Source organism: Amphibalanus amphitrite, unplaced genomic scaffold (assembly GCF_019059575.1).
Source record: "Amphibalanus amphitrite isolate SeventyFive unplaced genomic scaffold, NRLGWU_Aamphi_draft 000146F_arrow, whole genome shotgun sequence".
In the NCBI taxonomy this organism is placed as follows: Eukaryota; Metazoa; Arthropoda; class Thecostraca; order Balanomorpha; family Balanidae; genus Amphibalanus; species Amphibalanus amphitrite.
This window is the reverse complement of record NW_024881641.1, coordinates 646,827-663,231: the sequence shown is the minus strand read 5'-3', so window position 1 is coordinate 663,231 and position 16,405 is coordinate 646,827. Positions and strand designations below refer to the sequence as shown.

The following is a 16,405-nucleotide window of genomic DNA, read 5'->3' as shown; positions in this document are numbered from 1 at the left end:
TGACTCTGTCTTTCAAGGTCACGCGCGGTTGCGTGATGTTGATGCATGAAAACGGCGTTTGCCGCGAAAGTTATGAATGGCCCACTCCAATTTTTTCACAGATGGTTAGGAACATTGTGACGGACATAATATGTAAAAATTACCCAAATCGAAGGTGACGTGTTTTTTGCTATTTAAATTTTTCTGTTTTAATTCAAGGTCAAATGCATTTCAAGGTCGCTTCAATTTAATTTTATAATTAAAAATCAAAGCCTTATCAATTGCCTATAAGACCCTGTTAATATCATTTTGATACCAGAAAAGGAACCAGAGTTATAGCCATTTAAAAAATTGATATGTGGCATTTTTCGCTATATTCGATGACCTATATCTCAGCGATACGTTATCAAATTTCGAAAATATTATACGTAACTCAGTTTTGAACCATGCCCAGTCTGCCTACAAATTTTCAGAAAAATCGAAGGGGATGACGGATTTCGGTGTTTGATTTGACGTGGAATGCCCCGTATTTAGTATTTACCATATTTACCATATCAGAATTTACGCAGATTGTTAGATAAATTTGATAAATGCTTAAATAATGCAAAATTTCTTTTACATATGTTCATCTAAGCATAAAACCGTTTTAGATTAAGTAAATATCAAGCTGTGGAAAACTTCCATTTTCTTTTGAACTGAACCAAAGACAAATTAGTGGTTGGTTGCCTTATAGGCACGAGTGAACTTTGTCGGCGAACGTAGCGCCTGCGCCAAAGTGCTCGTCGCATTTTATCCGCGTCGCATTCTCTCTGTTTCGCGCGCGTCTGGCCGGCGGCGTGGCGTGTTTTAATTATTTCTGGTTTTGTTCTTGTATGATCACCTGTTTCTGCAGTCACTTAAGATATATCATTTTTTGACACAGGTCGATGATCACTTACAACCATCTTAGCAACATGAATGGTCGCAGAGACAGGTGAGGAATCGAGCGGCGAGCCCCGGTGCGATGCGATCTAATTCAGTTTGATTTCATTTTGAATTCAATTTCAGGTAATTTTTCTCCTGTACATGTGTGTCAGATCTAATTTTTTTATGTGGGCGAGGATGGATGACATGATTATTATTAATATAACGAGGCTTGAAATGATCTCACGCATGTCAAAGTGTTTTTATTTTAGGCAAAATAAATATCTAAAACAGTAAAACAAGCTTTCGGCATTACGCCATCATCAAGTTTAGCCGAAAGCCGAAAGCTTGTTTTACTGTTTTAGATATTTATTTTGCCTAAAATAAAAACACTTTGACATGCGTGAGATCATTTCAAGCCTCGTTAGATCTAATTTTTATTCATGAACTGGATCAATACTCATCATGCATTTTTGGTTGTGCACATGTTCAACAGTGCCAGACTGGAAATAACACACGTTATGCCAAATATGTCCTGTGTAGTGGCGGGATTGCGCCGAAAATTTCAGCGCACGTCCGGCGTAACTTCGCATGCGCCGAATTCAGCGCATGGCGGCGGACGAATTTTTTGGTGCAGGGCGGTCGCATGATTTTTTAGCGAATGACGGTCACCGAATTTATGCAGTACGCTGGTCAATCTAGCAGCAGATTTGCCCCGCGGGCGGCTCTGGAGAGGTTTCAGGACGGAGACCTCCCCACCCCGGTCGTCTCGTGCTTGAACTGGTGAGCCGCTCGAACTCAGCAGAGAAGCGGCTGCCCAGGTGAGGCCTCAACCCTCGGCGTGGAGATAGGTATGGAAGACCTTGTTGAACATCGCCAAGCTTCGTTAAGCAATACTGCAGTGGGTTCCTGCCCACTGCGGTATCAAGGGGAATGAGAGCGTGGACGACCTGGCAAAACAGACTGCCGCCCTGCCCTCAAACGCCCACTCGCTGACTAGGGCGGTTCACTGTGCGGCCTCGCATCAATGGCGCGACAACTGCTCAGAATCACTATTCAAGCCACTCCTCGGGAGCACGTCGCCGCTCCCTATCCCCGGAGCGGACCGAGAGGATGCCGTTTCGGTGCACCAGATGAGGGCGGGCCACTGGAGCCGCTCGCTCCAATACGGCACCGAATCGGCTGTCTCCACTCCGCGGCGTGCTAGCAATGCCCAGACAAGCGGTGCCCCGCGGCGCTCTGCGCCGTGTGCCGAGAAGAGGGTGATGTGCCGGAGCACATGCTGCTCCGCTGCCCGGCCCTCGCGGCCACTCCCACCAGCCTCGAACACACTGCTCCGGCGCTCCGCCGATAGTAACATCGGCACAAATTTGTAGCCCCGGAACTCACGGCTCTAGCTTTGTTTCACGGCATGAAGCTAGAGTGCACTAAGACTATTGAGGTATTGGGTTTCTGTGGAAATGAAAAACTCATTCGGAAACTCAAACATGGGAGAGCATACAAGGCCCCGGAATACTGTCTGGTTCATATAGCCTTGATCGGTAGATGTGCACATGTGCTTTATATAAAAAGGGCTTAATTTTCGCACAAATAGGCACCTAATTTTTGGCGCAAATCACACAGAAATTTCAGCGCAAAATCGCTTGCGCCGAATTTCGGCGCAAGAGGGTCTCACGGGCGTCCGGCGTAGTGTATGGATGATTTCCAGTCTGGCAACAGTGTTCAGTTTGAGTTCAGTATCTGTCTTTTTTTTTTGCTGCATCTTGGTGACAAGCAGAGGGGTGTTCACGGGCACCGCACACTGCTGCGTGCGGTGTGTGCAGCAGGCGTGGGGTGGGGTGGGTAGGGGATGGGTAGGCGGTTCTGACGTCACGGCTGCGTGCGGTGGACGGTCCGCTGTGGCCAGTCCCGACCGGCCACAGCGATCGCTGTGTGCGGTGACGGAAGGCTGGCGTAGGGACGCAGTGGGCGGAGCTTGGAGGCTGTGTGCGGTCCGACCGCACATAGGGCCCGTGAACAGCCCTCAGGTGTAGCTTGTCGATGCCTCCATATTTTGATTCCATTAAGCTAGTTTGACCAACTGATTTAGTGATTTGTGTTGGATGCAAAAGCCAAGCTGCTATGCGCCTAAAGACAAGTGACACCCAAAATTCTCATGAATATTCTGGAGTGGGTCGATACAGCTTGGTCGACCCAAACTCTGAATCCGGTTCCGACTCCTAGTCCTGGCTCATTACTTACCACCAGGGTTGCGGAGTCGATCGATTTTCAGGCAACAGACTCCGGCTCCGGCTTCCAAAATCGACTGCGACTCCGACTCCAGCTCAGACTCAAGACGTTATTCTTAAAATCCTAGCGATGATGTCTTTTATTTTGCCTGACATGATCCTTGGAGCGTTCCTAAGCCTTACATTGCAATAAAATGCCTTATAAATAATGGCAGAACCCGCGAGTTGCTGGGTTAAACGGGTTAAACGCCCCCACTTTTTCCGCCGCACTATAGCATATGACAAAGTTTAGAAAAATTGGTTGGAATATTTTTGAGATACCGTAAAACGGGGTGTTAACCCTCGCCGGCGGGGGGGGGGGGGGGTGATGCAACCCCCCTAAGGTTTTTCGCGAATAACTCGCATAAAAAGCGGCCGATCGCGACGAAACTTTCAGTACCCTCGCATTGACCAATTTTACACCTACCCTGAAAATTTCATGACCCTGACCCAAATGACCTTTGACCTGTAAACTTCTTTCCGAGACCATGTTTGGCCGGAATCGCGATTCGGCGTATGTCGGCTCGCATTAGCGGCGCGTTTGCAAGCTTTTCGTGGTTTCAAACGTTCAAACATGTGATTTGATGTTGCTCCCATGCATTAGGGTGGATGTCAAGGTCACCCGAAGGTCAGGCCATTGACCTTTGGTGACCTCGGTTCACTTTTTCGAGTTTTACATGTTTCTAGGCTAGTTTTTGGAGCTGATTTCGAATTTAGCAACCATTTGAACATTTACGAAGTAGTTTTAGTGCCTTCGTAGCATGTTACGAAGCTGTCAGAGGCGGTTGACACGTATTACGAATACCCATCACGGCCCCTACCGGTTGACCTGACCTGACCTGACCCGACCTGGTCTAAATGCTTAAAGACATTATCTCTGATCAAAACTAACACGATATTCGTGGTCAGCACCCCGGAAAACCCCATAGCAGCCACACTTTACGACTTTCTAACAGGTCCCGATTTTCCCGATTTTCGGGTCATTGACCTGACCTGGGAGGTCACCCGATGACCTAGGACCTTAAAATTGGATATCATCGGCTTCCTCTCGTGACGGGCAGCACGCTTGTTTTTTCCGCGAAGCTCTAGCTCAATCAGGGGCCAAACGCGAGGGGGCGGTCCTACCAACCAACCCCCCCCCCCTTGTGCCGTCGAAGGACGCAAAATGGCCTGTGCCGACAGTTTTGAGGTGTTTTGTTGTATAACTCAAGAAGGGTTGGAGATAGAAGCATCAAAATGTCAGCATTTGATGTGAAATTTGGCGCTTAAAGGGACCCTCCCACCTTAACATTAGATTTGAGTTGAGATAGCCAAAATGGGGTCCCTGGCTCACAATTACCGGTTTCGGCACTCACAACATCGAGAAATGCCTTAAATCGGAAATATTGAATTTCAAAATTGCAGCATTTTGATTCAGAGGGGCTAATGCTTAGGAATACCCCTCTGAATGTGTGACGTCAGCGCAAATATCTAACGATTTTTAAATGTTTGACTAAAACGTTTTGTAGCACGCGGTGGTATATGCTATTTGCGCGCAACATCTGCCGCAAACGCCGCACTTCTAAAATAAAGTCGCTAGGGACAGCGGAGATCCAAAAAAAGTAAACAAAAGTAAAAGTCTAATATCTTGAAAACCGGTGAATATTTTTCGGTGAAATTTTGTAGATATTCGTTTTCGCTCTTTCTGAACCGAGCGACATCACTTTTATGCCAATTCATAAACTTTTTTGAAGGTGGGAGGGTCCCTTTAACATGCCTGCTATATTAAAGTTTTAAAATATATGCCTGCATATTTTTAATCCTTTTTCATCACTGTCCCTTAGCAGCCCAGTGTGGAGTATTAAGGGACACCTATATTATTCCAAGAAATGGTCATCAAATGCCCGCAATTCGGGTGTGAAAGGGCACACAATTTATTGAAATGTTTTGCATATTCAATCACAAAAATAAGTCAGGTTCATTCACCACTAATGGCCTTTTTAGCCAATTACCTACAGCCTATTTTTGCCTATTACCTGCCTAAGCCTATTTTTAGCCTACATGTAATGCAGTTTACTTTTCTGGAAAATGTGATAATTATAAGGTAACCAGAACCAAAAAGTACCCTTCTGTCATCAACAAAAAACCATTTTGAAGCTACTATGAACGTCAAAGCCCTTGAGACCCCACTTTTTTGCGATAATTTTTAAATGCGTCAACTTTCGCTGACAATATTCTGGCAATGTATGTTTCAGAACCTGCCGAAACTTTTATTACTAAGGTATTTTGACGCCAAACGATTATGGAAGGTACTTTTCATTCACTCGTAATGCTTAGGTCAATTCAGGCCCGGGCAGAGGCTTGCGCTCGGCCACACTCGAGTCCCGCCACCAGCGCCATCTGCTCTAAATGCCATCTACCAGCGCCCGCTACCGCTACCAGCTACCGCCCACCATCAAGCCTGAATGGAGCGAGAGACGCGAGTGACCGGTCGCCGGGCAAGGAGCGCCGGAGGGGTAGGGCGGAGCTTAGCGCTGACGTCATTACGTGGCTCCGCCCAATGAGCGCGTAGCCTCTACCCAAACAGCAGATTTGTTCCATGAAATTTAACATTACGAGTGAATGAGAAGTACCTTTCATAATCGTTTGGCGTCAAAATACCTTAATAATAAAAGTTTCGGCAGGTTCTGAAACACACATTGCCAGAATATTGTCAACGAGAGTTGACGCATTAAAAAATTATCGCAAAAAAGTGGGGTCTCAAGGGGTTTGACGTCCATAGTAGTCACTCGTCATTATGTTGCCCTCTATGTTTTGGCCTTTTTATGATGACATCACATTTACCTACATCAGTCTTCATTGACCCATCATTGTAAAAGAGAGTGTTAAGGTAGTTTTGAGGTGTTTGCTTTATAACTTAAGATGTGTTAGATATAAAAGCATGAACTTGCCAGCATTTTATGTGGAATTTGGTACTTTATGAAATTATGTTTAGCCTACTATTTTTTTATTTTTTCTTCCCTGTTCCTTAGCACCCAACATCCACCTAAAAATATGCATGTGTCCGGAAAAGAGGAAGAGGATGATGAATGAATGGGTGGATTTGTGTAAGTTTTTCAGGAGACATGTGCAATACATGTGACAATACAACTATGCATTCATTTTCCCTGTACACCTACTAGTTTATGTGGTACACACAGGGTTTTAGAGATGTTTCAATTTTGTAAAAATGTAGCATGATTTTCAAAACGATTTTTCAACCAAATCACTTGCATGAAAAACCATTCCATTTTATCCCATAGTCAAGAGCAAAACAGTGCCAACTACCACACTGAAGTTTTTATTTAAACTTCTCAAATTAGGAACTTAATATGACTCAAAGTTTTTCCCACGCAACTGTCCCTTAGCACCCCACGGCCACTGTCCCTTAAAGGAAATAGTTCACATTTTAACATGGGTTTTGAACTGGAATAGCAGTTCTGTAGCTTGGGCTGAGACGAGCATAAATCAGGAGCTTTTACAGCCCAACGATCACCCTAGGCAAAGATATTCTATTTCTCGTCGTCTTGCGTTGAGGATGTGTGCCTTGCATATATTCGCATCCAGTATGAAACGAGCATGGGTCCCGAAAATTCTTCAGAAACTAGAGAAATTATCTACGAGAACTCTAGAGAAATTCGCTCCAGTGAGGCGCTCCGCATGCTCCAGTAACAAAAGCACGAGCAGATCGCCCAAATGCCGGTGGCCGCGATAATTTCTCTAGTTTGTGAAGAATTTTCGGGACCCATGCTCTTTTCATACTGGATCGCGTGTGCCTTACAGAAACTGAAAAGTTCTTCCTATATCAAAAATATAGAAAATAATCTTTTGTTGTAAAAAGGTTTTATTTTCTTTGCTGATCATTTTGAACATAAAAAATCACAAATCCATTGCAAAAAAAATAATTTCGTGAAAGTGAACTATTTCCTTTAACCCGCGCCCCAGTGGCGGTCTCAGCCCAAGTCTCAGCCAACTTCGCCTTTTTTTGGCCAACTTCGCCCTAGTGGGAGGGGGGGGGGGCATATGTTACCACCCACCTCTAACTAAAAAACTAAAAGGGCTAGAAAGACGCGGTAAAAAGCAGTCGATAGCTCTCAATGTGTACGTTTGAAAGTATTTCGGTCATTTTTCATCTTAGAGCAATATTGGGGTCACTGGAGTCATCAAAGGTCAAAATTTGCCAAATGTAATTATATTTTTTTCAGAAAACATGCATTTATCTCAGGAACTATGATAGCTAAAAAAACGCATGAAAAAGCAATCGATAGCTTTTGAACTCTTCTTTTGATAAGGTCATCATCAAAATTGACCTCAGGTCAACGGTTTAGCCTCCAGAGGGCAAAAACTCCAAAAATAGCTGTTTTACGAAAAGTGTTTTTCGACAATAACTTTTGACTAACAAAATCCACGACATTTCTATTGCCAGAATCGTGTTCCTCTCACCGAGACGCGTCGAATGAACTATAATTTGACCTTGAAAGGTCAACTTGAAAATTTGACCTCAGGTCAAGGTCATGACCTGACCGGAAAAGGTCATGTTGCATATCATTTGATGTATCTCAACAAGACAAACACAATGAGGCCATCCCCAGCGTTCTATCTCTTTCCAATCTAGAGTTATTGGCAAAAATCTGTTTGTAGCCTCAAATGACCTCGGATTTATTGAACTTTCTAGAGGCTATCAGCAAAAAGACACATTGGTCGTCACGGATGGTCCAAATCATTGTGATTCTGAAATATTTGGACTGTTCCTATGCGTACACACGGATCTAAAGGCATTTTCATTTTTCTCCATTGACTTATAATGGTAAGGTCACGCCACTGCAGTGGCGTGACCTTAGGTCACGGATATAAAAAAATCCGAGATATACAAATTATAGGCGCCCATAACATCATACATATGTCCCCCCCCCCCACACACACACTGGGGCGAAGGGCTAAAGGGACCCTCCCACCTTCAAAAAAGTTAATGAATTGGCATAAAAGTGATGTCCCTTGGTTCGGAAAGATCAAAAATCAAATATCAATATCTACCAAATTTCACCGAAAAATATTCACTGGTTATTTCAAGATATTATGCTTTTACTTTTGTTTACTTTTTGGGATCTCCGCTGTTCCTAGCGGCTTATTTGGAAGCAATACTTTGGCAGCCTTGAAGTGCGGCAGACGTTGCGCGCAAGGCAGTGTATACCACCACGTGTTAATGATGGTTTTAGTCTAAGATTTAAAAATCGTTAGATCTCCCCTGACGTCACAGATTCTAAGGGGGCATTCCAATGCATTTAGCCCCTTAGAATCCGAAAACTGCAAGTTTGAAATTCCATATCTCCGAATTGAAGTACTCATCTGAAGCGTCTCGTCGCGTTCTTTCGTTTGCCGCCTCGTACGTTTCGCTGCGCCTATTGGTTCTCGAGTTATCAGCTGGGGGCGTTTAACGCTCCCTCCCCCCCCCCCCCCCCAGCAAACGGCGGGTGGCGAAATACCCTAGCAATTGCCGGGTTTTAAGAAGCAGGTTCCGGAGAGTTCGCCTTCTTCTGCTTCTTTTGCTGAAAATTCTCGTCCAAAACAGGAGTAGGTACCTATGATCTTTTTTCGACAAAATCTTATATCGAAAGTTCAATGAGCGTAGGATCGCCAAGTAACCAGGTGCAGGGCATGACGTTGCTCCATGGAGCATTAACCCGCGCACCGACGGGGGGGGGGATGACCGCCCCCCTCCCTGAGGTTTTTCGTGAATAGCGGGAAAACCGTGGCTCGTAGCGCCGCGAAATTTAGCATGACTTTCCCCTAATCAATTTTACACATCGTGTGCAAGTTTGAACCTCCTACCTTTCAAGGTCAGGTCACCTCGAATGACCCAACCTCAAATCACTTTTTTGCAACGTTGTCACCGTGTCAGAGCTACAGTAGATGACGGAGGCCTTTGAATGTCGCAGGATATAATGAGCTCATTGATAGCTACAATTTGTTTATCTCGGAATTTTGATATCGATTAACTAAGATCAGGTCAATTTCTTGACCTGTCCATTATAAGTCAATGGGGGAAATCAGTTTTCCACTAAAACGCGTCGGAATGACCCAATTTACAATGAATGACTTCATACACGATCAACCTTAACTACCTTGAGGCCTTTTTTGCTGTTGGGCAATTGTAAGGTCATGTGACACCATCAAGGGTCACCAAAGGTTTTTGGCTAATAACTCCGTCCAGGAACGAGATACAGCCGCGCGGATGGTCTCATTGTGTTCAGCTCGTCAAGGCGCATCGAATGATATGCATGATGACCTTGGGGTCAGGTGACCTGAGGTCAACCTTTGACCTTGACCCTTCGAGGTAAGCAAAACTATGATTCTATGCGGTTTGACGAGAGGATCACGGTGGTATCGTTAGTTTGCTCCTAGCTGGGCTACTTCGAAAGATATTCGAGAAAAAACTATTCATTTCTAGCGCGGCCATTTTGACATTTTTGACCCCTGTGACGTCATCTTTGACCTGACCTGAAAATGACTTAGTAAAAATTGTAGATCTTGTCAGTGCGTACCCCATGCCGTTTACCGCTTGTCGCTATCTTGCTTCGTTTTCGAGATCTCAAGGGGGGAGGCGGTCAACCGCCCTTCCCCGTCTGTTCTAACTTGGCGCAGATCCCGGTCGGTGCGCGGGTTAACTCTGACCCCGGAGTCGGAGTCGGTAAGATTTTGGCGAATCCGACTCCAGGCAGGACTGTCTACTTCGGGCGACTCCGACTCAGACTCCGCAGCCCTGCTTACCACCACTGTGAGCGAGTCTGTCTCGGCCTCCGCAACCCTGTCTTTTGATCCTGGATGTTCTTGACACAGGGCGAATGCGACCCGTAGGCGTTGATCTCGAATCCGAATTACATGTTACTCTATGCAATGATACTGAGGCTAAATGACACTGAGATCGTTCAATATGGAAGCATTGAAACCCAGGAGCCGCGGACGGACGCAAGCTCTATGAGTGACCCAGTGCTCTTTGAGTGACCTAGTGTCTTTTGGCAAAGAGGTGTTATACTCGTTATTATCGCACCAACACGGTCTCCCTTGCTTACCAGCTGCCATGCTTACGACGCGCCGACACTAATTGTCGTGTCCCTGATAGTCTAACCCGCTCCCCCCGAATGCCGACAGGTCCCCGCTGCGCGATCGGGAGGGCATGCGGAACGACCGTGACTCTCGCGGTGACCGGGACCGCGGACCACGCCGGTTCGGCGGCGACCGCGACCGCGACCGCTCCGGACCGCCGCCGCGGGACCGGCCCCCTGCCGGCGGCGCTGGCAGGTACGCTCGGCGCCTCGCTCGGAAGCCTCTCCCGGCCGGGCTGCGGACGGGAACCAGTGCAGAGGCCGACCCGATCATGGATATACTATTGTGCCAGTGTTGATGCTCCTCACGAAATGGATTATTTTTGTCATCTTTATGAACGAGATATGAAATCCCCAATGACATCGGTGTCAAATTCGTCAGTTCCCCACTGTGACTAATGACAATGTCATTTTCAGGCGTGGACGTCCGGAGCGGCGCGTCTACGTTTCAAACATTCCATTCGACTTCCGCTGGCAGGAACTGAAGGACCTTTTCCGGCATGAAGGTAAGGATTTTGGTTATTGTTTCAGCCCGACACTGATCCGACATATCTTAGTCTGACGTATTACGGTCGCCAGCCTGTTCTGTGCAGTCTGAATGATTTATCGCAGACCCATGCCCGATTTAACTTTGCCCCTGGTGTCGCCAGTGGGCGAGGTCTCTTATGTCGAGGTGTTTACCGACGATACCGGCAAGTCGCGCGGCTGTGGCATCATCGAGTTCGACTCCAACGAGCTGGTCGACATTGCCTTGGAGAAGATGCACCGCTACGATCTCAACGGTCGCAAGATTGTCGTCAAGGAGGTGAGGTTATTACCAAACAGAGAATAAAGCAATTTTTTTCGATTTTCGATGTTTCTCGTTAGTAGTTCAATGTTTTTGGTGTGCACAGGATGTCTCTAGTTGTTTAAAATGCAATAGCACTTATCTTGCATGTTGATGGTGTACGATCACAACGGTATTCGAAATATATGAAGGCATCAACAGCTGTCGTGTTCCCTTTGTTAATTTAGTGATCACCACTGGCCTGCTACCCAGTGGGAGGTGAAGCCCAATGACACCCAATGCCTGCTGCGGTGTCGCCCGTCTGTGACAGCTGGACGCGGTGCGTCGACAGGACTTTGGCGTGGAGCGCGACCGGTACGGGCGCATCCTGCGCGACGGCGTGCCGCACGGCGACATCGGCGTGGGCGGCCGCGGCGGCCACCCGCGCGCCGGAGACATGGGCAGGGACGGCCGGCGCGGCTTCCTCGGCGACGGGCCGCCGTCCGGCCCGGCCGTGCCGCCAGAGGCCAAGTACACCAACACATACGGCCTCAACGTCAGCTTCCTGGAGAGCCTCGGCATCGACGGCCCGCTCGTCAACCGGGTGTTCGTGGCTAACGTGAGTCCGGGCTGGGGCCGGCACCCGGGAGCGTATTCGCCAATTGTATTACACGAATCGGCCCATCAACTAGCGACATCTCTAGTGCGACGTCATAGCCATCCGCCGCGACAATGCATGCATTGAGGCTAGATTTGAGTTGAGACTAGTTTTGCATTGTATATGGCTATCAGGCATGTATGTGTCGCCGTAGCCGAGTGGTTAGAGTCTCGGTGTGATGGACGACAGGTCGGTGGATCGATTCTTGCTTCAGCGGTTCTTTTCTCTTAAAAAGAAGTCGGTCGTAGACGCGCATTTTTGGCCCCTACGTTCGCACGCCAATATCGTACGCCCAATAAATCTCTGACAAGTGTTCATCTGATTAAGGAATAAGTTGCAAAAGAACTGCAGTTGCAGTCTATACCTGAACTACCAATTTTGTTACGGCACTGTCGATATTCGTCAAAGTCGGAAGAGCTATTATGAAACACACTCGAATGACAACGGATTCCTGTATTATTTCATCGATCAGATAAGACATGTATAGAGATAAATTGATGACAGCCCGCCGTGAGCATGCAACTTAACAACCAGTCCCAAGTTATCTTCACAAACGTCTAATATAAATCTTTTGACTTTAACTAGATTCCAAGTAAGAGGACTTAGGTATCCCCCTGGCGGCTGAAATGTAAAAGTTATAGTTAGGGCATAGCTCCTATAGATGACGCTCTGACGGCTGGAAACTGATTATCTCGTCCCGTGATTACGCTAACAGCTATGCCGAACTTTTTTGTGCATGGTGATTCTTACACGAAAAGCTATCTAATAGCCTGCTTACCAGCGTGCGATTTTTACTTTTCATCTTAGGTTTCGCTACTTTTAGGTACTTTACCTTGCCAAGTGTGAAGTGCCCACCTACTTTCAAAAGGTCAGCGCCGCCCCTGTCAATGCTGCGTGCTATCACCCATTGGCAGTGAGAAATATTGATCAATGAATGGCCATCGCCCAGCACCATTTGTCTTTCCATTGGCTACGTTCGCATAGTATGCACTATGCATTAGTGATGTCAATCACAGAAAATCAGAACACCGCTACCAAACCAAATACAAACAAAGACCATTGGAAAATACCGAAACCGAACCAATCGGTTGGACTGCAAATATCTACCTTATGCAACATATTCATTAGAAGAATGCCTACGTCTGATTTCTTAGGTGCACGCCGTTACAAATGTATAAAAAACGCACAATGACAGATGACACGAAAATCGAAGTCGCCGAGTGGATTCGAACCACCTACCTCTGAATCACCAGTCCGATACTCTAACCACTTCGCCACGGCGATAACGTACCCCATGTAGCTTAAATGTCAATAAGTTAAAACCTAGCTTCAATAGACGCCACCAGGGCGAGGACCGAAAGTATGACGCCACGCTGACGTCACTCAGGAGGCAAGCCATTGGTTGGCCGATTCGTGTAATACAATTGGCGAATACGCCACCCGGGAGCGCCATTTGCACTGCCTGCTGTGCAGGGCGTCTGTCTTATACTGTAACTCTTAAATGTTCACTTTCTAATAATATCCGCCGATGGCTATTCTTAGTTGTTGTTGTTTTTTTTTTTTTGTATGCATGGTAGTTCTGAAACTTACACAACTACGTTTTTTCTCACGCTTGATCATCTCGTCTCCTTTTAGTAGGTAATCTGACGCGCAATATATCTACTTCACAGTTGATCTACAGCGTGGACGAGAAGCAGCTAAAGGAGGTGTTCGGCCTGGCCGGCAAGGTGGTCTCCGTGTCCATCAACAAGGACCGCGAGGGCAACAGCAAGGGCCACGGCGTGGTTGAGTTCGAACACCCCGTGGAGGCGGTGCAGGCCATCTCTATGCTCAACAACCAGATGTATATGGACCGCGTCATCAGGTCAGTCGGTGGCCGCCCGGCCGAGTCGCTACCACATTTGGGGAAGGTCACGGCGCGGTCAGCAGGCACGGGTCATTGTTTTACGGGCTGTTTTGTGCGTCTGATTTACTCTGGTAGCTGGTTTCTTCTCTTCTGGAGTTTGACAAAACTTTCGAAATGCCGTGATGTCTTTGAGGCCGTGGCGCCTGGCCCAGCTCAATGGGGGCGGGCCGGGCCGACGGTCGTGCTGTTGCTCGTCCGTTGTATCAGTCTGGTGAGCGGCGTGCTGCTCCTGGCTCGCAGCCTGTCAGCGGCACCCCTCCATTGTTGGCCGAGTGTCTGACCCTCCCCCGTCGTGCGGCAGCGTGCGGATGGACCGGGTGGCCGAGCGTAAGGACCGCGACACCGGCCCGGCGCTGCCGCCGGGACTGTCCGGACTCGGCCTCGGACTCGGCTCCAACGGAAAACCCCTCGCCGACGTGGCCAGCAAACTCGGTGAGAACCGGAATCTTGTATACCACGCCTGTCATGACTGCAAATGTTATGCCATGTGATGGTGCTTATGTAAATGTGTGAATTTAAGTTTGTTTGATTGTGAAACGTTATTCGTGGTCAGCGCGCCGTTAAGTAGAAGTCGGTGTGCTTAAAACCTCAGCGATCAAATTAACGAAAGCTTTATGTAATTTTCTGTTTGTTAATAAGCATGCCAGTTTTTGTCAGAATAGGCGATCTGGTGACTCGTATGAAAGATTGTTGTGAATTTCTGTACCTGCCTATTTGGTGGTGCCTTGTGCAACTGTGTTTGCTGGACTGCCAAAATACAGCTCCAACATGACCGATAACGGGCCGACCCTGTCGTCCCGTTTCCCACTGTCGGTGGCCGCTCGGTCTGCCCTTTCCCCAAGTGACACGGCTGCTCCTAGTCTCTTCGTCTGTTCCCGCAGAGGCGCAACAGCAGCAGATGGCCGTGCCGGCGCCGGCGCCGGCCGCCGCTCAGCTGGGTGGCCTGGGCGGCCTGACCAACCTCACCGCCGCCAACGGGGCGGCCGCGCTCGGCCTGATGGGCGCTGCGCCCGGAGCCGCTGCCGCAGGTGAGCAGACCGTCACACCGGAACAGGGGCACACGCAGGGGTCCGGGGAGCTGGGCCTTACAACAGGGGCTCAAAGACACTCCACGGACTTTGTAGCAAGCTGAAGTGTGTTGGATGCTATCATTTTTACGTTACAAATCAGCGTGGCTATAGACATCGTAGTCATGCTGACACTGCTGCGTGGCATCATTTGAGTCGGGTCGCTGACCGGCTTACGATGTGCGCCTGGTCTGTGACCTGCTGATGGTGTGCGCCGGGTCTGTGACCGACTGACGATGTGCGCCTGGGTCGGGGATCGTCCGACAGTGGTCGCAGGTCGTCTGACAGTGTGTCGGCGCCCGCAGGGTTCCCGGTCGGTGTGCCGATGGTGAGCGCCGCCGGCGGTGTCGGACTCGGCGCACTGGGCGGCCTCACCTCTCTGGGGGCCACCGGCGGCCTGGGCCAGCTGGGCGCCGCCTCTCAGCTCGGCCAGCTGCCGCAGCCGGGCCTGTCGCAGCTCGGCGGCGGACTGCCGGCCGCCGCCACCGCCCCCGCCGGCGGATTCGGCGGCGGCGACGACCTGCGCGGCATGGGCGGTCGCGGCGGCGGCCTGGACCGGGGCGGCGACCCGGGCCGCTCGGGCCGGCCCAGCTACGGCGGCGGTGGCGGCTTCGGCTCGTCCGACTACAACAGCGGCTCGTCGCGCAACTTCTCCGACTCCATCATCGTCAGTAACGTGAGTACCGGCCGGTGAGCGGCGGACGGCGAGCGGCGCGGCGCCGCGCACACCCAGCTGCAGCGCGGCCGGCGGCTGGCCCGGGAGCAGTCCGCCGCCTCTCTGCTCTGCTGTGTGATGGGCAGCGTCGCCAGCTCCGGGCCCCTCACTCAGTATCTTTGAACTCGTTGGACGACTACCTCCGTGCCGCGCTCAAAGTTCAGCGCATCTGGTGCTCTCGTTTTTCGATTAGTGCTTTCGTTCATTATCATGTTTGTCGTCCCATAGTTTCTAGGTTCTCCCATTGCCATGGCTTCCATCCCATTATCAGGTACTTCGGAAGGCGTTCTTTACTGGGCTGGTCTTCCTTCTTTTGTGGATATGTCTTGTGTGAAAAATTCGCAACTATTCAACTGTTGGCGGGCTGATCTTAGCTATATCTTTGTCTTCCAGCTTTGATTGCCGGGCTGTCCAGGCTGGCGATGGACGAGCTTGATGACATTCCAACTCCACAGGCACATAACATTTACAACGCTCGGTTGGCCAGCTTTGTCAGCTTAATCAGCTCGACATCCTGCCTTTGTGTTTTGTTCTATATCTAGTGTTCTTCGACCCCATGTGTCAAAAAAAGTATCCTTCCGATCATTTACTTAGTGTATAACTAAAAAAAAAAAAAGAATGCGACCTATGCATCTGCTGTAATCACCCATAATGAGTGGTAATTATTATTTGTACAATGTTTCTTCCGTTGGTATCTGCGAAAATAATGGATGGGTGATGTCTAGTTGATCCATGATATCCTTGATCGTGATGAGGTATCAGGATTTTCATAACGTGGCAATTTTCCTATGCTCCCCTGCCCGCTCACAGGCTACTTCCCAAGAATAAGCGGCTACTCATCTCCACTAATTGTGAGGTCAAAAAGAATTATACGAACGCTCGATGCCATTCAACGCAGGCTGCTACGATGTGTCCTTGGATTACTGGTTTTCTGCAATTTGCGATTCGACGATGGTCTGCATCGTGTTTTTTTTTTCCTTAAATCGCCTTGTTTTGGCTCGACTCCTAAGCCACCAGTTATAA

General features: G+C 48.6%; 1 protein-coding gene across 4 annotated transcripts in view; it reads left to right on the top strand.

Annotated features, from left to right (window-relative positions):
• Window positions 1-768: 768 nt before the first annotated feature.
• Window positions 769-16,405, top strand: part of LOC122382747 (myelin expression factor 2-like) — a 24,854-nt gene continuing 9,217 nt past the window's right edge. For 2 of the 4 annotated variants that reach the window (XM_043368489.1, XM_043368486.1), the window contains exons 1-9: window positions 769-952; window positions 10,317-10,466; window positions 10,688-10,776; window positions 10,921-11,075; window positions 11,368-11,655; window positions 13,365-13,558; window positions 13,902-14,032; window positions 14,461-14,628; window positions 14,973-15,343. In XM_043368489.1, coding sequence (XP_043224424.1) covers window positions 906-952; window positions 10,317-10,466; window positions 10,688-10,776; window positions 10,921-11,075; window positions 11,368-11,655; window positions 13,365-13,558; window positions 13,902-14,032; window positions 14,461-14,628; window positions 14,973-15,343 — 1,593 coding nt within the window. In that variant the 5' untranslated portion in view covers window positions 769-905. The remainder of the gene's footprint in view (window positions 953-10,316; window positions 10,467-10,687; window positions 10,777-10,920; window positions 11,076-11,367; window positions 11,656-13,364; window positions 13,559-13,901; window positions 14,033-14,460; window positions 14,629-14,972; window positions 15,344-16,405) is intronic. The other 2 variants (XM_043368488.1, XM_043368487.1) reach the window with 2 other exon arrangements.